At 49.5% G+C, this 24,018-nt stretch overlaps 1 protein-coding gene across 3 annotated transcripts in view; it reads left to right on the top strand.

Annotated features, from left to right (window-relative positions):
- Positions 1-4,639: 4,639 nt before the first annotated feature.
- LOC118208186 (adenylate cyclase type 6-like) overlaps positions 4,640-24,018 on the top strand; it is a 55,584-nt gene continuing 36,205 nt past the window's right edge. The window contains exons 1-3 of one of the 3 annotated variants that reach the window (XM_035382600.1): positions 4,640-4,959; positions 7,755-8,042; positions 8,448-9,354. In XM_035382600.1, coding sequence (XP_035238491.1) covers positions 8,449-9,354 — 906 coding nt within the window. In that variant the 5' untranslated portion in view covers positions 4,640-4,959; positions 7,755-8,042; position 8,448. Of the gene's footprint in view, positions 4,999-7,754; positions 8,043-8,421; positions 9,355-24,018 lie in introns of all 3 variants that reach the window. The other 2 variants (XM_035382602.1, XM_035382603.1) reach the window with 2 other exon arrangements.

Here is a 24,018-nt window from a genome sequence, read left to right as displayed (position 1 = left end):
ATAAGATTATTGGCTATGGTCCATCCAGCTGGAAAAAAAAAAACACAAACACATTGCACGCACACACACACACACACGCACGCACATTTTTGTTGATAGTGATTACTATTTACTCATTCACATTTTAAGAAATAAAAAATGCATATTTCAACCATTATTATTTTATTACCATGAAGCAGCCATCCAAGAGGAGCGATGTGCTATGCCTGCAAAAAATGAACAGTTTGGCGACACTCAAACTAATCTGTTCTTTCGTCGTTTCTGTCCTCCTCTTCACTTCATGCAGCTCAGTTGTTGACAGGGGGAGGGGGAGCTCTGGTTTTCTGCTTTTGGGGGTCATGTGCCAGACTATAACCTGGTCTGTCCAAGAGACAGAGAGGATTTAAGATGGTCCCTTTGGCAGTCAAGTTCAAAACAAATAAGTCATTATTATGGGATGCAGGGAAGCCAGAGGATGCTTTATTGAATGCCCAAAAAAACACAGATCACACAAAATAAACTAGAAGCCTGACATGCATATTTTTATCCTTTGAATCGTTGGGACATGCTCCACAAAACTAGAATATATCCACATGGTGACATGGTGCACTTCCAAATAAATAGTGTACTTAATGAGTATGGGTGATAGTACCTAAAACCTGTGCACATACCCAAAATTAAGTTGAGGAGTTTTCGATCAATATTCACAAAACAAAACGTGACTGGTCAGCATTGTCTCCCTGGACACCAGAGTCCTTCACACGGCCCGTCACACACTTCTCCACTGTAACATCTGCATTGTTCACAGCTCCCAGTAAAGGCTCACTGTCTGCAGCAGCATCATGCCATTTTACCCAGAATGCTCTCTGAGTGAACTCAGAGGGAGGCTCAATGCTATGAGCCTCCACCTCCCCCCCCCCCCCCTTCTTTCGATTCCGTGAAACTGGTTCCGCCTCATTCTGTCCTCCTCCCACACAACAGAGCGGGGATTTGAGGAACATCAAGAAAAAAATGCTGAGTCACCACAGAGTGTGAGACATAGCAGGTTCACCTGTCTGAGCCCCCCCTATCCCACAGGGGTCTCCCTAACCCAAAAACGTTTAAGTCCTTGTGTATTTTCTGGTTGTGATCATGTCATGAATTCAGGGTGTCGTGTTTTATGTTTCCAATGCAAACGCTGACTCTGCACCATCAGGGCAGGTTTGCAGTTGGATATTGAAGTGCCTTTGCCATCCCCTAATTTTAGATTGCACTTTTTAATTTGTGATATAATGTTATTTACCGATGTCATTCTTTCCCTTTTTCATGACTCATGAAATTGTATTGGGTGCTGGGATCACTACGATCCCATTGGGTATTGCCACTGCTCTGATCATATTGGATACTGAATGGAAAAAAACCCCACACAAATAAAAGTTTAGAAAGGGTTCTTCTTCTGCATCCCACAATATGTATAACAGGCACCAATACTGGAAAACCGCATCAAACATGCAAATGGCTTCTCTGATACGTGAATCCTCCTGGAAACAGATTACATCACTGGTCTTTTAAAGTAGGCAAATACAGTCCTGGGGCATAAAGAGGAAAAAAACTGTAACATCAATACAGCATCACAAGCCTGTCTTCCCACAACAACAAAAACCTAGTCACAGTGATTGGCGGAGTGGGATTTCATGAACGCCATACAAGATGTCAATCACTGACATGTTACACTGTCATGTACTTCGTTTTTTACATAATTGTTAGCAAAACAAACAAATTGGTTTGTGTAAGTAAAATCCATATAATAGCTCCACCCATGTTGACTTTTGTGAAGCTTCGGCTTCCAATGTTTCCCTGGGCCTAGAAATGAAACATAATGAGCCCTGTGAACAAGGCACCCCAAAATGTCCGAGACACTTTCCTTCTGCAAATCACATGAACGGGATCGTGCATAAAATTTACAAACAGCCAGCATTCATCATCTCATACACCTGGGACATGCAGAAAAACAACGGTCTGTACCTTTGTGTCATGAATCTCATTTTTTAATTTATTTTTTGTAGGAACATTTTAAAGAACAAAATTAAGAATAATTTAAGAAAAGTTTTGTGAATGAGGCCCAATGTTCCTGGAATTAATCTGGAATCTGGCATTTCTCCTCACCCAGGGCATACTAAAGAGCACCAAAATGTTTCATGAATATTTAATACAGAAGCAAGACAGAAATTAACCACCAGGTGTAGAATTTTGCAGGTATGGTAACTGTGAAGGCAACAGAATGAAACTAACAAAGCCCTTTATAATGTAGCCAGTTATGTAACTTAACTCATTGCAATACACTATCCCACCACCAGTCTAGTGGAGCCAATGTTGCCCCGCACCAGTGACACGCCCATGAAACCTCTCCTGAAGAATGATGAGAGGTAGTAAAGCATTGTGTTGGCATGATCAGCCATATCTGCAAAGGGCCAGTGTAGTTGAAGGTTTTTGATTCAGCCCAGAACATCCTTGGTTCAACAAATGAATCATGGTCTTCAATCAAGACACGTAATAAGTAGAATCAGGTGACTGCATCGACACCGGCCCTGTTCAGATACGAGTGGACACCCCTGATTTAGTGGAAACTTCCTGTTCGATAAAGAAAACACTGGAAAAGTATCAGAACATTCTGTCTGTCGAATAAGCCTCAGGGTAGACCACAAAACTGTCCCGCTCCTGATAGTGCCTGGTCCAATCAGAGGACTGATCCATCACCACTGTGCGCAGACTGACTGCATTACAAACAGAAGCTTCTCTCTTGAAACGGTTATTATAATTACCATCGCACTGCTGCTCTTGTGTTTCCGCATTTGGTTCTGCTTATCAATCCATGACCAACACTAGATGTTTGCGAAAGAATACAGGAATGTTTTATTACACAGGCCCCAGGGGAAAAAACATACTACAAAGTGTTCCCCAGACAAGGTGCAGTTCTCTCTTAGGCAATTAAGGTACAATTACATTAAACCGCCCTCAGGGGTGAGATTCTGGCCCTTGCTTGACTACTTCTGAAACACTATTGTTACAGAGATATCTCCAGATTCAGCCAGATATTAAGACATTTTCTATCCATTGTCTCAAATACACAAACACACACACCTTGAACTCACCCAGATGATGGTCAGAAGTGCCAGTCTGCATCATAATGATGATGCAAGCATGTTTTTTTTTTTATATCATTCCATCCAAATAAAGTAAGCAGCTTTCTACCATATACCCTCCTGTTGGGTGGCTCTTCGCTGCCCCAAAATGGACACTTTGAAAATATTTCACCAAAACAAATCTACCAAAGCCAGGGGTTTTGCCCAATTGGCTATTGTTAGATCTTAGCTCAGTCTCCAACAACTTTACTCTGGCTAGGGAGACCAGTTTCTAGCTGAGAACACACGCATATACACACACACACACACTGCCCCATACACATGCACACGCGTGCACACACACACATACACACACAGGCACACACACACACACAGCCACATACACACACGCATGCGCACACACACACACATACACACACAGGCACACACACACACACTCCCACATACAAACACATACACACACACACACACACACACACAGCCACATACACATGCACACGCGTGCACACACACACATACACACACAGGCACACACACACACTCCCACAAACACATACACACACTCACACACGTACACATACACACACAGGCACACACACACACACAGCCACATACACACGCGCATGCGCACACACACACACATACACACACAGGCACACACACACACACACACACTCCCACATACACACATACATACACACACACACCCACACACACAGTTTTAACCACATGACCCCCATGCTGATACTTAGTGGTTTGGAGATATGTGGGCGATTCATGTTTCCATGAGGTTGCTCTGTTTCCTGACAATTTAATGTAGTTTGAACGCATTTTGTTCCATCCAGTCCTGGCTCCCCAATATCAAACTAATCCCGTAGTGAAAGGGGAGAGCTCAGACGCAGAAGTGAGCAGAGACTGCTAAGGTGCTGGAGGTGCATTTCTGACAACTTCATTGCATCTCAGATGAACGACGACTGTGATCTTAAGTTGACTCTTAAAACACCTCAAAGGGAGTTCGAAAGTAAAAATAAAGGCTGTCAGTTAAAAACGAAGGATGGCTGTGAATCTTGGTTGGTCTCTTTGGCACAAAGCCATGTATGTCATATCTTATTTGTATATATATTTTGCTTTGTTTATTGTACCACATATAGTGTTGTTTGTTTGATATATGTGTTGTTTTGAGATTGTTATATTTATAAGTTATGTTTTATCCACAAAGCATACGTATTTCTTGCGGTGAAAATTGCAGTTAATAAAGAAATGTATGCGAGTGAAAAATAGTTTCTAATTGGCGTCTATAGTACATTTAAAAGACCTTAAATCCTAAAAATGATCCAGCGCAAACATTTCCTGCCATACATTTATGTAGGTATGTCACCTAAAGGATGTTGCCTGTCTTAAGACGTGGCGACCCTTATGTACCATGAGCGTAATATAGCATTTCAGAATCGGCCAATCTTAATCACTGTGGCACCTACAAAAAAAAGCAATAACATACTCCTACACATACGCACGCACCCGTGCGCGCGCGCACAGACGCAGACAGATATAGCTACCTCTAGGGGGACTCGGGAGCTGTTAGTACCACTGCGTGTGTAGGCTATGTGTGTGTATATATATGCATTCTAGGGAGAGGGATAGAGTCAGGGAGGCAGAAACGACAGGAGTAAATGTAGGGAGAGCGGGACGCGAGCCTAATGCACTATTGCAATTGTGAAACCATCGCCCTAGTCCCTGATGCACGAGGACGCAACCGCGGGAGCCGCTTGCACTGACACCGAGGACAACGACACGGCGGCTTGGACGGAACTGTTCGACAGGGAGGGCTGTGTGAATCTTGTTAAATATTATGTTCGCGGTGAGTCCTTGCTCTTTCGAGGGTGTCCTGTCCTAATGTGTGAGTGTCCGTTTTTCTGTTTTTCGCGAGATTCATCTAGGGCTATTGGCATGGGGTAGCGGCCAAACCAATATTTGCTGTCATATCTACGATAATTAAGAAGCCTGTCTGTCTTTTGCTGGAATGTCAGGCTCTCTAAAACACAGAATGGGTGCGCAATGGTCTGCGTGCTATGTTTCTAGCTGTGTGCGGCGTTGTGTTCATTCCCACCGTTCGCTTCTTCGGGATGTTTCATATTGCTAGAATCGCTCTGTGCGCTTTGCCGAAGCACCCGGTTACAATGTAGCCAACAGTAACACGTAGCTTGGTCTGTCAAATCACGTATCATTGTATTTTAAACTAATAGCCTATATTGCATGGGCGAAATATAGTTCGCTAGCTATCCCCTGCTAAACACGACGCATTTGCAGAGGTCGCAATAGATCAAAGTCAAAATGGAAAAACAACACATCTAACTCGTTCCCTGTACCACGCAAATAAGCAAACATGACAACATGAACCGTTTTGAAAATGGAAATGTAACAGCGGAGAAATAACAGTTGAAGGTCGATATTCTTTTGCTCGGAAGTAGCCTAGCGTATCTGAGAGCGGGTTAATGTGGACCGCGGTGCGTTGGAATGCAGGCTACACAGATGAGCTAGAATTATAAGTAGTCTGAGAATTTTAAATTAAGTATTAACCACTTCGTTTTCATTTGAGGGAGGACGTAGCCTAAGTGTCTTAAAGACGTTCCGTTTTTGTTTCCGACATAGGTTTGCTAGTTCGAGGAGACGCATATTTGACAACCGAGTGCGAGTGACACACTGCGCTGGATAAGAAACAGCACATTGTTAGCAACCGTACTGTAACTGCAGCGAAATGGTCACTGCTGTGATATGTAATATGGTTGTCACATACACAGAGCGATCCCTGGTTATGTAATGTGAGTGTGCACAAAATTGGTCTAGGATAGGCTACCCACAACATTACATGGAATGGCGCTACGCTGCATTCTATAGCCTATTTATATTTGAAAACGTTGCTGCAGTCTTTCTAGCTAATGGTTAATACTGAAATATAACATACCAAGCTTATGATCATGTCTGCTATTGCCGAAGTCTTGTAGCCTAACTGCTGCAACATCTTATTTGCTTGATGGCAGCCATCTGAACGTGGGAGCAAGGAATTTAGTGAACAGTTATGTCGAACAGACGCTGCTATACAGTTGCGCTGTAGGCTATAACATCCGCGTGGTGATGTCGATCGGTCCGAAATGTCGTTCAGAGGTACCAGGAATGGCTTTCTGCGTTGCTGACATGGGATATGAACACAACACACAGCCGCGCGCGCACGGAGAAGAGAGCACTTGGAATGGAGCTGGAAGGAAGAATGATACGAAAAGGGCCATTAATGTTGCTGGCGAGACTGATGTTCCGAATGCGTCCAATTATCACATCACATTATAACACATCCGATCGCCCTGGGCTGAGCATATTTTCAGTTGACGGGTAAATTATTATTTCAAACTGGATGGTTATTTTTTTTAATGCCCCTTTGCGACTTTGGCCAAAAAAACATTATGGTCACCGTCCAAACAAGCTTGTTGTCCCTCCCATCGCATCCCTTTCAGAAAAGTGCTCAGGACAGACATGGCAAGGACCTTGTGATTACTTCATCAACACGGCAGGCCCTCCGACACCAGCAGGTTATCCGGGCCTCTGGAACTCGTTAAGAGCCGGGAGCGTTACGTTATTTCACCAGTAGACCTTATTAGACTCGTATCCCCAGACTGTCATTCTTAAGGGGGGGGGGGGGTATGGGGCACATTAAAAAAAATAGTGTCTGCAAATGAACAGATTAACAGTATTTAGGCAGTATTTAGTAGTTCATACAATCCTGTGTACACAATAATGTAGAGAAGTGGTAACCACCCATGTTCCTGGAGATCTACCATCCTTTAGCTTTTCATTTCAACCCTAATTTGGCACACCTGAGTCTACTAATTAGCAGCTCAACACGATATCTAGCTGTTGAATGAGGCGTGCGTTGCTAGGGTTGAAGTGAAAACCTACATGACGATAGATCTCCAGGAACAGGGTTGGTTACCACTGGTGTAGGGAGAGGTACTCTAGATGACCACTGTGTCCTGAAAGTGGGCCCCTGAGTTTTCAGGGTGTAATTATTTAGTAAAAATTAAAGTAAAAATTTTTAAACATTTTGCTAAATGACATGGCAAACTTAGTGTTTGTTTGTATGTATGTGTGTGTTTATGAACACGGCCTTCCTGACTCTGTACAACTCTATTTGTGTTTGCACACATATATATGGGATTACAGGGACAGTTTGGCACTCGTGGATGGGGAAAAAAGCAAGCTTTAAAGACGCCTGTTCCTCTGATTCTGTTTGGTCTCTGTCCGTGTATTTTTGTCCCGCTTTTTCGAGCTAGCTTCCTTATTTGGGAAACTTTGTTTCAGCCTCGTGAATAAAGTTAAACAGTTAAATGGATGCAGTCACTCTATTTAGAGTTTGAATCAGACTCGTCCAGTAGTTCAGAATAAGAGTCGTGCATCACGATTCTATCCATCAAAGACACGCTTGTGACCGGAGTTTGACTGTTATGGTCTGGACCTGTGGGCGGTGGATAAAGCTGTCAGGCTGCACAGCCACTGAATGCACAAATGTGGACTCCCACAGAGTCGCCTGCTTCACCTGCAGACCACGCTGGTCCTGTTTGCTCATTCGTTTGCTTGTTTGTTTGTTTGTTTGTCTGTCTGTAGATGCAGGCGTTTGGAGGATAAGCGTTGTCGGAGAGACGGTCCCCCAAACCTGCCTGCCGATCGGGTGCTGGCATCGAATTCAGGACTGACCCTCAAACTCACGCCTTCCTCACGAACCTCATCACCCCAAACACACAGTTAAGCAGACTCACTGCACACACACACACACACACACACACCACACACACACGCACACACAAATACCGCTGCCTTCTTACCGCTCACGAGGATAGATGCGTGCCCTAGCTCGGGGGAGCAGGGTCGGGACACAAGCCAGAACCCACACAGGTGAGAGACAGTGAGAGGCCGCAGTAATGCCTGATCATACGAAGGGCTCATGGGGGTCCCTCTCATTACTGCCTAATATGAGATCTTTTCCATCCACACATACAGACAATGAATAACAGCCCAGTTGAAAAACTTGGCTAGCCTGTCAACCCTGGGGCTGTGAATAGTCTAATTTGTCTGTGTGGTGATATTTATAGTCTTGTAGACGCATGCATGTAAATAGTGATATACATTTTGCAGCTGAAAGCTGGGTTGTTTTTCTTTCTTTGCATTGTTATTGAAATGATGTTATGACAAATAAGCAGAAACATGATCTATGAGTCTCACTGAAATTCCTGTGTCTCTCACCCCCCCCTCCCCCCCATCACCATGTTCTCAGCCTCGGTCTGTGTCTGGTCTCTGTAGGATGTCCTGGGTCAGTGGGTTCCTAGTCGCACGGGTGGACGACCAGAAGTCGGCGTGGGGGGAGCGCAATGGCAGCAGGTCCAAGCGGAAAGGCGGCTCCCTGTGCAACCCTCGCTACATGAGCTGCCTGCGGGACCCCGAGGGTGTGGACCCGCCCCCTCAGACTCCGCCCCAGCACCGTGGGGGCGGAGCCGGGGGCGGCGGCAACTTCGGCCAGCGCTGTGGCTGGCAAGAGGACCACTACGGCAAGAAGGGAGGGGGCGGGGCGGAGGTGGGGCTGAAGTCGGTGGACCTTAGCTTCGAAGACGGCGAGCTGAAGGGGAGGAAAGGCTGGGGGGCGGGCGAGGCGGGGCTGGAGGAGGGCGGGGCGATGGGCGGGGTGACCGCCGCCGACTGCTGGCTGCGGGTGGTCCAGGTGTTCCAGTCCAAGAAGTTCCAGTCGACCAAGCTGGAGCGGCTCTACCAGCGCTACTTCTTCCGGCTCAACCAGAGCTCCCTCACCATGCTGATGGGCGTGCTGGTGGTGGTGTGCGGCGTGATGCTGACCTTCCACTGCGTCCACGCCGCGCCGGACGTGGCCTACTCCTCCGTGCTGTCGGTGGCCATGGCCCTCTTCCTGGCCATGATGGTGGTGTGCAACCGCAACGGCTTCCACCAGGACTACATGTGGATGGTCAGCTACCTGGTGATCGGCGTGCTGTTCGTGGTGCAGGCTTTCGGCGTCCACAAGGTGGCGCCCCGCAGTGCCTCGGAGGGCATCTGGTGGTCGGTGTTCTTCATCTACATCATCTACACGCTGCTGCCGGTGCGCATGCGGGCCGCCGTGCTGAGCGGCGCCGTGCTCTCCTCCATACACCTGATCACCGCCTGGAGGCTCAACCTGGACGACAGCTTCCTGTGGAAACAGGTAAGACCTCTCCCCCGGGTGCCGCTGACTCCTCGGGCCAGTCGACAGGGATTCTGTTTGATCGCTTGTTTGGAGGGCTACAGATTGGAAAATGCCTTTCTGATTGACTAGATGTTAATAGATGTTGAGCTATAAGGGTCTTCACCTGTGTGACATCGGTGAGGCCTGGTTAATGTGACTCTCCTGAAGGAAGCTTCTGTGTGTGTGTGTGGTACCTGTATAAAATGACTACTTGTTTGCAATGTGCGTGAAAACTATATGTATGGACATTGACACAGAGTAGTTACGAGATCGAAGGTATGACCGATGTTGATCACTGATTTAACTGTGGTCTCAAATGAGAAATTAAAATGTGCGTGTGGGTGTGTGTGTTTGTCAGTAAGGAAGAGCAGGGCCATGTGTGTGTTTTTCGGGAAGAGCAGTGGTGTGTGTGTGGAACAGGTTTTTCATTTGTTCCTGGTCGTGAAATGTTTGGGCTGCCTGTGAAATTGTTTTCGGCACCGTTCTTCACAACATATTTTTGTCTCTGCCTTCTGCGTGGCCAAACACTGGTTGATTTTTGGGGGTCTTCCACTCACTGCTGAAATTAGTATTCATCAGGAACGTCTCTGATCCAGCATAGATTTTTCTTCTGGGATTTTTTAAAAGTACTCACAGATACATTTTTTTTCATAGATAAATCTCAGAAAATAGTTAATATGGCACACTTCTATAACACTGCAGTTAGCCAATATATGGTGAACACTTTATCTGGAAGATCAATGCGCAGAAGTGGAAGACTATGTCTCTTTAATAACAGTATTTGGAAGAGAATCTAAGATTTAAATCTCAAATTGAAGGAGAGCCCCCCACCAGTAAATGGGTGTGTTTTAAGCATACGAAGGCAGTGGTTTTAACATGAGTACACATACAAATGTGTAAAAGCCTGTAAGTCTTACTCCTCCTAATTTGTTCACGTAAGCAGGATATTTGTTATTTCTGCATTATGATACTGCAGCTACTGAGTTTGCCGAATCATCTAAAATGGAGCTTGGGACTAATGTTCCATGTTTATATATTAACAAAATGTTTTGTTATGTCCATTTTAATACCCACTGTATGTTTATGTATAGTTAAGTGAATGTAAATCATATCATAGAAAATTACATTTGATTGAATCAATAATTTTGATTTATTGATTGAATAAATAATGTAAGAGCTGCAAAATGGCACAGCAGAAATAGTAACTGCATAATATATTCCAGAGTTTGATATTTAGACGTGATCTTCTCACCCAGAACTTTGGTTTGGGACCTACTTTACTTAAACAACAGCTCCTTGTGTGTATGTATAGATTTTTTTGTTGTTGTCTGCGGCCCTGATTTCAAGGTGAACAGTGGTGGGAAAGGTAGTCAAAGGCAGACAAAGGTGGTTTGAGACAGGTGGTGGTGGAGATGCTGCTTCTTAGTGAAGTTCTAGCTGGATTGGAGGTTGTTTGTCTCATTTTGGTCACCAGTTGCTAACCTCTGGTCAAAAGTTGCTGGTTGGTACCTTTTACATTACAGCAAAAAAATAATAATCTTCTCAAATTGAAATAACAGTAATGACTTTGCAAAAATGTATAGACTCTTTTTCAGGTTGTATTTGATCCATCTAGTAATAATTTAGTAAAAGTAACTCTAGTAAAAGTATACTCATGCTCTTTAAAATGTTGGCCTACCAATATGCAAGCTTTGTGCATATTTAGACTGAATAGCTGCAATCTGAGGGCTAGTTTAACTGCAAAAACAGGATGGACAGAGGATACATATAGCAGGCTTCAACAGGAAGGATACCGCTTAATAAAAAAATATGCACAGTTTGTACCACAATACAGCCATACGATTCAGCGCAAATCGTATCATTCAGCTACCTGTTCTGGGTGAGCTGTCGGGGTTGTGAACGTATTGGAAACCCAACCCTCGTATATTTTTGTTAAACATCGCTGGCCTATCTGCTTATCTGTGCATTTCTGACTACAAACAGTCCCCTCTTGCCCCCAAGGAAGGCCATACGAGGCTGTTTCTGCTACTTCAGAACTTGAGTCCTGTCAAGTTCTGAAGTAGGTTGCCTTTTTGTTATAATTTAATATGAATTAGAGATGACCTTTTTCTGCTTTCTGGAAGGTGCCACACATTTGGAAATGAGCTCCTTGGCGTGCGGTATCAGAGCACACTGAGCAGCTTTATGAATGCTTTGGTAGCGTTCGCTGTTGTTGAGCCGCTGTTTGTTTTCTGTTTACGGGTGGCTGTCTGTCATATTATAGTTCGCCGAAGAGGTTGCTTATCGGCCGTTGTTTTTTTGCCCTATAAACACCCATACTTGGTTCCGGATTAATCTGTTTAAAAATAGAAGGGGATCTGCTTGCTGTTCCAGCATTTCTAGTGGGTCTGCCTCCTGACCAGCCGGGAGGAAGTCAGGGAAATGGTACTGTTGCCATGGCGATGACTCAAGCTCACACAGAATTGTTGCACTTAAGAGTTCCATAGCAGAAACAGTTGAATGTGCAGGCTAGGATGTTCCGGTGAAAGTGTTATGACCTGGCATCCGGGAGCAGTGGGGAAATTTTGCCAGACCGGAGGTCATTCAGAGGGAATATCAAAAAATGAGCTCCGTCCCCTCGAAGCCCTCGCTTTTGTTTCTTTTTTTTTGTTTCAGAGCCAGCAAAACCGGAGGTGGCGCTATGGGCAAAAACAACCCCAGGGAGCGTGTTTGGCTAGATATGTTGAGCACTTATAAATCGGCTTTTTTAGGACCATCGACCAGTTGTGTACCCCCTGTGTGGGTCCAAATAAAGTTTTCCTGGGGTCAGTTTTGAAATGGGTATCGACCTTTTCCAGTGAAAGTTCAGATTGATTTTGGGCCCTAATTAGGCATGCATGTTAAAAGGTGCTTATAAGGTGAACTTGTGTTCGTTTCTTACAGAGTAACCCTGTCTGGCCTCTCGCTTTGCATTTGGTGTTTGAGTCGGCCATATTAAGTGCTTGGTCATCTGTGAGAGCTCAGTTCTGCGTTAAAGCAGATTAATCCCGCCGGTCCTCACATGGTAGGTTGTCCTATTTCAGGTTCCACACACCTTAGATGCACCAGAACCGCTGGATGTTCTGGAAAGAGCGGGCCTTCTCCCCCCCTCTGGCTGTGAGCTCCTTAACCTTTGTGCTTTACTGTATGCTGTAGTCCGACCCGTTCTGCCTCCCGGGCCGCTCCCCGCACATGCGCCTGTTATCTGTTTGTAGCCCCTAGAGGTGGGCGATGTCGCTATTGTGTCATGCTAAAGTTCCCCATGTGCCATAAAGAATCGCTCTGTGGTACGTCCTACAGGCACTTCTCCCATTGCGGCAAATTAGTTATATCTTTTAAAAATGTGACTGCCAAAAGAAAAGAAAAGAAAATAGAGGAACTGGCACTGAATGTGACTGAGGAACTCTGAGGTACCTGGTTGCTCACTGCGAGGAGCGTACGCTTCTGTTCCTCCCGCTCAGTGCATTTGCTGCAGAGCTGCGCAGTCCCGCACCAACGCAGCCTTGTTCAGTTTAAACTAGCAGCACATTTTAAATTGTAGGTACAGTGTACACTAGTGCAGTAGGGCATCTAAGATGCGTACCTCAAAGTTACAGAGTCAACCCAATAGGGTATGCGCCTTTTCAAGCTCCTTATAGAAGATGTTACATTATAATCACTTAGCACTTTCTCTCACCCAGAGTAACGTACAGAAGTGGAGTACATCAGTGGATCTCCCAGGAATACAGAAATGCAGTACCACGAAGACACAGAGGCTCATTAATTATCAATAAGAGTACTGTTGACCTAGCAAACAACAATTAATGCTGTAACCACTGAAGAAAGTACCACTGGACAGATAACCTAGGGCGACACAAATTTTAAAAGTACACAGATTTTTTTGTTTGCTTGTTTTGATCAACTGATTCACTCTTTCCGTTGATTCAAAAAATGGAAATACACACACTCTCGGACTGTTTGGTTCATGGGAAAACTAGTTTTCAAGGGGTGCAAGTTTCAGAAAGAGCAGTGTAATGAAAGGAAAACAATGGTGCATACTCAAGTACAGTAAATACACACATTTTGGCATGTTCTTTGGCACGCTAACACATACATTTCAGGAAGAAGGCTAGAACTAGCTTAGAGTGCGGCTTGGATCCCAGTGTTCCCACGGTGATGCTATGTGTTTACTGACATGGGAAGAGCCGCCCCTCGCTCGGTTTTAGCTGATGGGAGCACGTGACACCCCCGATTCCTATCACACCGCAGTTTGCAGGTCAGACGAGCGCGGATGTGAGCCCAAGGAAGACACTTTATGTGCGGCAGACAAGCTTGCAGGCGTCAGTTCAGCCAGTGGGGGGTCGCTAGCGAGTGATAAGGGTGTAATCTCGGCCAATTGAAGCCTCACATCCAGCTGAATTTACCCCCCCCCCCCCCAAAAAAAAAATCTAATTTTTAACTTTCTTAGTGAATATTCCTAGAGGAAATGTGAAAGTGAAATTTATCATTTAGTGGCTTTTTGGAATGATCTACCACTGCCTTTCAGAGCTGCATTTTGGTGTCTTGGACACCTCTAGCCCAGGCCTGTGTGTGGCTGAAGCGTGGTTGGGAGGGTCACTGTCCAGCGGCACCACAGTCATGTGACCCAGAGTCACACGCTAGACCGCTCGCCCTGTCGTCTGTGTCACCGAATGAAGAGAGGGTCATGTGACCGACGGCTAGATAATTTATTTATTGTAATTTCCTGAGTCCGGAGGGGCGGGGTGGGATGGCAGACTAAGCCACTGAACCCTCACTGCTGTCTCTAAAAATACAAGCAACTGTTAGGCAACTGTCACTGTTATCAGCTGTGACCTCATAGTTTATTTGCTGGGTGCTTAGGGACAGGTCAGGAGACTTTGTTCTCCCACAGCAGGACACGGGACATCATTGCCTCAACACATTGAGGCCCTGATAGCACATGTACTGGAGCTCCTCCCTTTTTAGGGGTGACAAAGCCACGATCTTTAATTACCAGAAGCCAGTTGAGGACGAAGCAGTAGCAATATTAATTTGATGTGCTGTTTAATAACATTAGGATAAACTGTACAGAGTGGGTTCAGGTTGAGCTAGTTTGTCTACATGTTTGTATAATCATTCTGCCATATTAACAAATTAATAAGGGAATTTCTGTTTCAACCTCAATGGAGAAATGTGTATGAGTATTTGAATTGAGATATATATGCCAGCACTGTACTGGTGTTATATTATTACAGTACGTGCTTTTTGCTTGGCAGTTTGTGTTTGAGGACAGTCTGTTTGCATTTGGGCTTATGTCTCTGTGTGTGCGCTGTGCGTGTATGTGTGTGTGAATACACACGTGTGTCTGTGTGTGCACGCTTATGTGTGCTAATGCCTGACATATGTTATGCTCAAGTGTGTGTGTGTGTGTGTGTGTGTGTGAATACATACCTGTATGTGTGTGTGTGTGTGTGTGTGTGTGTGTACGTGCAGCTCTGGGGCTCTATGTTGTTGTTCTGTAAGTCAAGGACGAGCGTTTGGTTGAAGGTCAGTCGGATCAGAGTGAGCTTGTTTGGCCGCCTGATGCCTGAATATCATGATAATATAATACAGCTTGACTGGGGACCGCGCTGAGAAACAGGCCCTGCTTTGTGCTCTTCTCCGGACGGGGGGCGGGGTGGGGTGAGGGTGGGGGGCATGGTGTGTATTGTAGTTCCTACTGCTTCAGAGAGGACAAAACAAAAGGGGGAAAATGAGCAATGATTATATAGAAGGAAAGAAAGAAAGAGCTTGTACTGGCTGGTATAGTGACAGTGCATATCTGGCATTATATACACGCATACACACACATTCACTTACACACACACACACACATACACACGCGCACACACACACACACACTCACACACACATACACACGCGTGCACACACACACACTCACATACACACGCGCGCACACACACACACACACACTCACACACACATACACACACACGCACACACACACACACACACACACGCACACACACATGCGTGCACACACACACACACACACACACACGCGCGCGCACACACACACACACACACACACACACGCGCGCACACACACACACACACACACACACACACGGTGTTTGAGGTTTTGGCTCATCTGTGAGTAAGATCAGCTGCACGGGGCCCTCGGCGCGTTCTGTGGCTGAAGAGAGGAGGTTCCCCTGTTACTCCGGCATGTTGTGCCCTGGGGTTCTGTGGCGATCCCGGAGAAAACCTTGGGACGTGTCGTACGGCAGGGTTCCGGTTCAGCAAGCTGCCGGTCGCAATTTGGCCCTGCGCCAGAACACTCTGAGTTCCAGCCCAAATTGAGCCCCCTGAAGTCACAACCACGGCACATTCTGTCTCTGCTTGGCATTCAGTGGCAAAGTGGGGGATTGTCAGTAATGTAGGGGTGGATTGTGGGTAATTAGAGGAAAAGAGGCAGATGTGTGATCAGGAGTTTCCCCTCTGCACTGATCAAACACAAGGGTCTGGGTTCCCTGTAGAGGCCATTTCCTCCTAACACTGTTTGTAGAAGCCTTTGAATAGCAAATGTAGGTATTATCTGGTTTCATGTGACCACACAGTATGTTTGGGATACATTGGTATTGGTGGGGGGAGGGGGGGGGGGGGGGGTTATTGGAAAATGTGGACCGCCCCCCCAGCCCCCGGCGTGTACTGGCCCCTCATGGCCCCATCTTACCTGCCATGATTCATTCTATTCAGAGCAGCGGAAGGTCATTTATTCTGCCAGGCGTTCTCATACGACCCGGCGTCCCCGTAGGGCAGGTTAAGGTACGAGCCCGTCGTTAGAGGGGAACGCACTCAGGCGGCTGTTTATCCGTAACGTAATTACGCACGTTACACCTTATTGGAGCACAGGACGCAGATTAGCGCTGTGCTCAAAACGCTCTCCTTCATTACTGAAGTGCCATTAAAAGGACTGATCAGGACAGCCTGGTGTGAGGACAGGCATTTCAGCCCTGTACTTAAAGGGACAGCGCACCAAAAAAAGTTCCCTTTTCCAGCTGCAGCCACTGGTGATACAGTACGTGTGATAACCTGCTTAACATGGTAGTACTCCAAAGATTTAGACACATTATTCCTGATGACATAGGTGGGAAGAAGTCCACTCCTATTCCAAAAGGGATATGTGTACTTGTGTACGCATGCTCTTGGGTAATTGTCACTAACTTGATTTTTTTTTCTTTTATGATATCTCTTTGTTAAACTATCATATGTGCAAAGCCATTTCCATGTTTTCCTTTCCTCAAACTCCCACAGTTTATTGCAAAGTCATTGCCTGTGATGTCTATGAGTTGTGGGTGAAGTGCCTGATGGGAATTGTATAACAATGCCAAGTTGGACGTTTTGCCAAGCTGGACAGAATTCTATGAAGATAGATTTTGGAACTTTAGGTATTAGGCAACAATTAATTGGATTACTGCTACAATAAACATAATTAACAGAATTTGGATGGAGCAAAGTGCGGAAACTTTTCCTTTTAAGCTATGGGTTGGGACCCTAAGTGGGTTTCGTGCTGTTTGGAGTCTGAAGAGAAGAAGCAAACTAGGCCTCTATGGACATCACCGACTGAGAACTGCGCTGCCTCCAGAAACACATTTCCCTCCTCAAAATGGCTGAATTCAATTATTGTCGACAAAACTCTTTGTACACATCGAGCCGAGCAGCCACCCGGGCTCTAAACGTTTGGTTTGTGTGCCCCACTTTAACGTGGATTAAATTTGGTTTGGAGTGAGCGTCTCGTTCTTCCTTTTCCCGGGCTCTGAGTTTACTCTGCTTGCCGGCGCTGGTTCAGAGGCGGGCGGGGGGGGCGCGCGGCGGGGCCTGAGGAGCGCGCGGCGGGGCCTGGGGGGCAGGCGGCGGGGCCTGGGGAGCGCGCGGCGGGGCCTGGGGAGCGCGCGGCGGGGCCTGAGGAGCGCGCGGCGGGGCCTGGGGGGCGCGCGGCGGGGCCTGGGGGGCAGGCGGCGGGGCCTGGGGGGCGCGCGGCGGGGCCTGGGGGGCAGGCGGCGGGGCCTGAGGAGCGCGCGGCGGGGCCTGGGGGGCGCGCGGCGGGGCCTGGGGGGCAGGCGGCGGGGCCTGGGGGGCGCGCGGCGGGGCCTGGGGGGCAGGCGGCGGGGCCTGGGGAGCGCGCGGCGGGGCCTGGGGAGCGCGCGGCGGGGCCTGGGGGGCGCGCGGCGGGGCCTGGGGGGCAGGCGGCGGGGCCTGGGGAGCGCGCGGCGGGGCCTGGGGGGCAGGCGGCGGGGCCTGGGGAGCGCGCGGCGGGGCCTGGGGAGCGCGCGGGCGGGGCCTGGGCGGCAGGCGGCGGGGCCTGGGGGGCGCGCGGCGGGGCCTGGGGGGCAGGCGGCGGGGCCTGGGGAGCGCGCGGCGGGGCCTGGGGGGCGCGCGGCGGGGCCTGGGGGGCAGGCGGCGGGGCCTGGGGAGCGCGCGGCGGGGCCTGGGGGGCGCGCGGCGGGGCCTGGGGGGCAGGCGGCGGGGCCTTGGGGGCGCGCGGCGGGGCCTGGGGGGCGCGCGGCGGGGCCTGGGGGGCAGGCGGCGGGGCCTTGGGGGCGCGCGGCGGGGCCTGGGGGGCGCGCGGCGGGGCCTGGGGGGCGCGCGGCGGGGCCTGGGGGGCGCGCGGCGGGGCCTGGGGGGCGCGCGGCGGGGTCTGGGGGGCAGGCGGCTGCAGCGCGCCGCGGGCGGCCAGGTCGGCCGGATCCTCTCAGGCCCTGAGCAGATTCCAGGTTAAACCCATCCCGCCCGCCTCGGGCACCGGAGCGGCGTCAGCTCCGTCTGGCCACGCCTCAGATGCAAATGGGTTCCATCTGTCTGTGTTCGCACTGGGAGCAGGCGCACTTCGCGCTTCCAGTAACTCGCGGACGGCTGAACCCCGCCGACTCCAAATAAACAATTTCCGCCCGACGACCGCCGCGAACCGAGCGCGCCGGCGTTCCCCCCGGCTCTGCGTGTTCGCCCGAGCCCCGCCCCGCTCTCTTTAGCCCCGCGGTTCCCTCTCTGTTCCACCCTGGACTCTCGGTGTGTGTGTGTGTGCGCGCGCGGCGTGCAGTCATGCGAGCAGGAGGAAGTTTGGGTGTGCGTGCCATCTGCATAGCTGTGCGTTCCGTGGGCCACAAATCAGCCTCGCTGCTCGCCGGTATCCCCCTCGCTCCCTCTGTGTAAAGTTCAGCCCAGGTCTCTCACTTTGTGTTTCAGACCTTGCATAACTGCATTTCCCAATATTTAAGCTGCAAACAGACCCTTTGTGGTAAAAGAAACAAGCTCTGTTGTAAAATCTGAAACGATAGCCGCGGTGAGGTCGGCGCCGCAGGCTGAATACGAACGCTTTTAATTTGAAGGAGCACTACAACTTCCTGTTCCGGGCTAAAGTTCAAAACTCTTAATTTGAAATAAATGTAGCAACATTCTGATCCAGAAACAGTTTTTGTCATCCTCTAACTTCAAACAACCTCAGCCACATTCTAATGGAGGTTTCCAGGCTTGTCAACGAATCGAGGCCCAGGCTTCTATGTGCGGCCTACAAAGCCACATATTTTGAAGTGTTATTGTTAGTGCTATGAATTATTAACTTACATTAGCTTTTCACAGTAACCTTAGAAATTTAATTGTAGTCTAAAAAGCCAGACAAAAACAGTAAAAGCAGTTTTTTTCAGGGCTGAAATGATGAGAGCAGGAGACGTGACAATCAAGTGATGTTCATGCACAAGCTCAGCTGTAATCTGGATATGGTCAGACCAGATCGTTTTTAACACCACCTTATCGGCCAGTATTGCCCCCGGTATCAGCTCCTCGGCAGGTCGGCCGAGCTCGGGGGGCGGGGGGGTCCAAACTCCCACGGAACGCCGGGCGTATCTGGCCGCCATGCCTGCCGCGTGGGGGGGGGGGTATGGGCAGGCCCCTGTGCCCAGGGAGAGGGGGGAGGAGGAGGGATGGAGACCCCACGGCCCCGCCCAGCCCACAGTGGTCACATGATCAATCTCCCTCATCTGTGGAATGTGCATCTCATTGGGAGACCTTTTTTGATTGTTTCTCTCTCTCTCTCTGCTTTTCTCTCTCTTTCTCTCTTTTTCTTTCTCTCCTCCTACCTTTTCTCTGTCCTTCTCTGCCTGCATTAGCAGCTCTCCAATTCAAAATCAGATTCAAGTGTGATATATTAGCAGGACCAGGGAAAGCTGTAAATTTAGCAGATGAGTCCTCTCTTTCTTTTTCTCCCTCTGTCTGCCCTCCCTTGTTCTCCTTGTTTGAGATGGCGTACAGTCAGGGCAGAGTGGTTTGGGTTAGTGTGGGGTGAGGGTAGGGGGGTGACAGTAGGGACAATGGCTGCCTTTGTCAGGCTCCCAGGCTGTGGTGAGTGGGGGGGGTGGGGGGGGGGGGTGTGAAATAGTACTGGACTGACTGATGCACAGCGGCCATGAAGGACAATCTCTCTCCCTTTACCTCCCCATCTCTCTTTTTCTTCCTTTCCTCCATCTTTCTTTTTCTTCCTTTTCCTATCTCTCCCATTTCCTGTGCTTTCCCTCTGTCCATTTCTCTCTCTGTTTCCCTCTTCCCCTCTCTGCCTCCCTCAGTCCCTCTCACACGCTGTGTCTGTCTGTCTGAATGAGTGTTCCCTTATTGGGTGTTTTGTGAGCAGCGCTGGGGGAGCAGTGTGCATCAGTAGGGGGCAGGATGTTTGCTCGTCCGGCCTGATCACAGGTACGCCGAGTGACTGAGCGAGCGAGCAGCTCCCCAAACTAATGAGCTTATCTGAGGCGGCTGGGCGGAGTGCAGACGCCATTAATTCAGCGCGCGCGCGTGTGTGTGTGTGTGTGTGTGTGCGTGTGGGTGCGCGTGTGTGTGTGTGCGCGTGTGCGTGCTTGTGTGTGTGTGTGTGTGTGTGTGTGTGTGCGCGTGTGCATGCTTGTGTGCGTGTGTGTGTGTGTGGAGGGGGTAGTACAGCATTTCTGTCCTGAACCGGTTTAGTCCAGTTTGAATTATAATTCATTTCTTTATTATTTATGAATATTTTCTGATGTCATTGTGTTGAGTGTATTTGGGGATTAGTTTGCCATGGAATGCATGAATAGCTGGGAATGTCCCTGCCAGCCCTCAGAAGGGCCCCTGGCTGGTGACCCGGGTGCCCGTGTGACCGTGCCGGCCGGCCAGCCAGCCTGGGCCCCGGTCGATGCAGGCCTCCACCAATCAGAGCGCGTAATAGACGGAGCTGCGCCAGTGATAACGGCGTGGCTAATAATAGCACGGGGCTAATAATACCGCGCGCTGGAGCGCCACCGCCCCCCCGCGGAGCAGGTTCCGGTGCGCCGGGCGCCCGGCGTCAGGGGCGCGCTGACGGCCCCGCGGCTCTCCCCCGCGCTGGTGCGGAACCCGGGGGCTCCCCGGCTGACATTTCGGCCCAGCTCTCGCAGGACGGTTTGGTGAAAAAGGTGTTGTGTTTTTCCCCCTTATGGTTTGACGGCGGGGTGGCGGGGGTCCCACCGGTGAGAGTGCAGATTGTCTGGGCGGTGTTGTTTTACAGGCCAGGAGGCGCAGAGACCCGCTCCTAAAAATATCCGGCCTGCAGGGTCTCTCAGAGGCATTGTGTCACATGGGATGACCTGATCTCTCTCTCTCTCTCTCTACTGTCTTCCTCTTGGTTTTCTCTTTCTCCATCCTCTGTTTACATTTTCTTTATCTCTCTTGTCTTCTTTCCTTCACTGTCTTTGTTTCTTGCTTCCCCTCTCTGTTTGACATACTTTTCTCTCCAGGTTTTTCCCAGTTCTCTTGTCTTTGATCACTTGCTACCTCTCTGTCTTTATCGCCCTCTTTTTCCTCTTTCCCTCTGTCAGCATTCGGTGTTTATTGATTTCAGTTGTTATACAGCTTTACTAAGAAATTTAAGAAGATGCAAGAAAATGCAAGACCACCCCTCCCCCTAGCTCTCACTTGCAAAATGAAACAACAGAAAGACTCTCTCTCATTCCCTCCATCTCTACTTTTTCTCCCTCGGTGTCTCATTCCCTCCCGCTGGAACACAGGAGATTGTGTTTGGCCTTTATGTTTGTTGTCCAGTACACAAGCACGTCAGTGTTTTTGGGTCCCACTTGTCTTCAGAGGTGGTGCTGACATTCAGACTGTCCATTAGAGATCTCTCTGGGTTCTGGTTTTAGCACTTTCTTATGTTTTAAAGGAAAACTGATTTGACAGCATCCAGCTTTTAAGAGCGTTTGCATGGCCACACTGTCAAAGGCCACACACCCCTGCTGCTCTACTGAGTGCTGTTTCTATGTAAACCCAGGGAAGGAACATGGGTGGACACACCATGGCACCATGCCCTGCCCTTGGATTTTACACAACAGCGGTGGACAGGAGGATGGGCCGAGCTGGGCTCTGCTATACTATGCTGTACTGGGTCGTGCTGTGCTATGCTATGCTATGATATGCTGTGCTGTGGTATTGTGTTATGCTATGCTACATTGTGCTGTGCTGTGCTGTGGTATACAATGTAACACTACGTTGTGCTATTCTGTGCTATGGTGTGCAGTGCTATGGTATGCTACACTACATTGTGCTATTCTGTGGTACATTGTGCTATGCTCTGGTATGCTACACTACACTACATTGTGCCACACTATGCTACGTTGTGCTATGGTGTAGTATGCTACGCTACACTACATTGTGCTATTCTATGGTACGTTGTGCTGTGCTATGTGATGCTGTGCTAGGCTGCGCTGATCTTGGCCTTATCGCCACCGGTTTCAGGCCTTGCAGCATTCTGTGCCTCTCCTATAAGATAGCGCCGGCGGCCGAGCGCGGTCGAGCAGAACAGACGTGCGCTTTATCATTTTCACCAAAGAGGCGCGGCGTTCTCGGAAGCCGTTCTTTGTTTTTAACTGCCTCAGCCGTGGTTTGCCGGGGCTGCGCGCTCTGGGCCGGAGCAAGCCGAGCTGGCTCCTGCGGATCATTATTAGGCTAAATGCGCACATCAGTATGATGCAGGCACGTCTCTCTCGCGGGTAATTGCTGGTAATGGGCCGGCGCCGTGCTAGTTATGCGCTAAGTGACTGTTGCACGCTTACGTTTTGGCTGTTCCGCTCCTGCTGTGTGTTCCTACTGTCCCAGTGGGTCGCCTGCAGTGCGTCTTACCGCATTGCAATGCTAAGTCAGTCCACCTACCGGGGGCTGCCAGTCAGACATACACATGCGATGCAGGGGATTTTATACGGGGTTAAAATACATGCTCAGACAAACAGACAGCATGTATACTGGAACTGCAGAGTGAGACGAGTGTTCTGCTGTTACTAAAACAAATATTGTAATGGATTTGAGTTTTGCATATGAAAACAGATTTAGCGGTGCGCGGAGAGAACCTTGTAAGCACATTTCTGCTTTCGCATCGCTTTCGGCCAATGGCCGCTCGAGCTGAGTATGCTCCTTTCCACCGTGGCCCGTGAAGGAAACGGACAAACGTGTAAATTAAAGCAAGTCTGAGCCCGATGAGCAGCGCTGGCTCCAGAAAGGGAGCTTTTGCCGTCCTGCCAGGGGTGGAAACGTCCGTTTCGAACAAGTCGTCCTTAAAAGGCAGCGGCGTGCGGCGTTCCGCGGGGCCGAAGGCTCGAACGCCGAGAGCAAAAAATGTAAACTGTTTAATATGAACTGTTAAGCTGTTAATATCGCTCAAACTGATGAATAGAGAGGCCGAGCGCGGCTCGGGAGCCGCGTTTCTTTGGCCGTCCGTGTGGAAACTGTGCGCTCTGTCTCTGCGAAGCCAGATACGCCGGGTCTTCAGCGCTGACCCGCGGCTCACAGACGCACCGTGTCTCTCCCGTGTCTCTCCCGTGTCTCTCCCGTGTCTCTCCCGTGTCTCTCCCGTGTCTCTCCCGCGTCTCTCCCGCGTCTCTCCGTGTCTCTCCCGTGTCTCTCCCCTGTCTCTCCCGTGTCTCTCCGTGTCTCTCCCTATCTCTCCCGTGTCTCTCCCGTGTCTCTCCCGTGTCTCTCCCGTGTCTCTCCCCTGTCTCTCCCGTATCTCTCCCCTGTCTCTCCCGCGTCTCTCCCGCGTCTCTCCCGTGTCTCTCCCCTGTCTCTCCCGTGTCTCTCCGTGTCTCTCCCTATCTCTCCCGTGTCTCTCCCGTGTCTCTCCCGTGTCTCTCCCGTATCTCTCCCGTGTCTCTCCCGTGTCTCTCCCGTGTCTCTCCCGTATCTCTCCCCTGTCTCTCCCGTGTCTCTCCTCTATCTCTCCCGTGTCTCTCCCGCGTCTCTCCCGCGTCTCTCCGTGTCTCTCCCGTGTCTCTCCCCTGTCTCTCCCGTATCTCTCCCCTGTCTCTCCCGCGTCTCTCCCGCGTCTCTCCCGTGTCTCTCCCCTGTCTCTCCCGTGTCTCTCCGTGTCTCTCCCTATCTCTCCCGTGTCTCTCCCGTGTCTCTCCCGTGTCTCTCCCGTATCTCTCCCGTATCTCTCCCGTGTCTCTCCCGTGTCTCTCCTCTATCTCTCCCGTGTCTCTCCCGTGTCTCTCCCGTGTCTCTCCCGCGTCTCTCCCGCGTCTCTCCGTGTCTCTCCCGCGTCTCTCCCGCGTCTCTCCCGCGTCTCTCCCGTGTCTCTCCCCTGTCTCTCCCGTGTCTCTC

This window comes from Anguilla anguilla, chromosome 11 (genome assembly GCF_013347855.1).
Source record: "Anguilla anguilla isolate fAngAng1 chromosome 11, fAngAng1.pri, whole genome shotgun sequence".
Lineage (NCBI taxonomy): Eukaryota > Metazoa > Chordata > Actinopteri > Anguilliformes > Anguillidae > Anguilla > Anguilla anguilla.
Note: the sequence above shows the minus strand (reverse complement) of the source record. Positions and strands in the feature narration are given on the sequence as shown.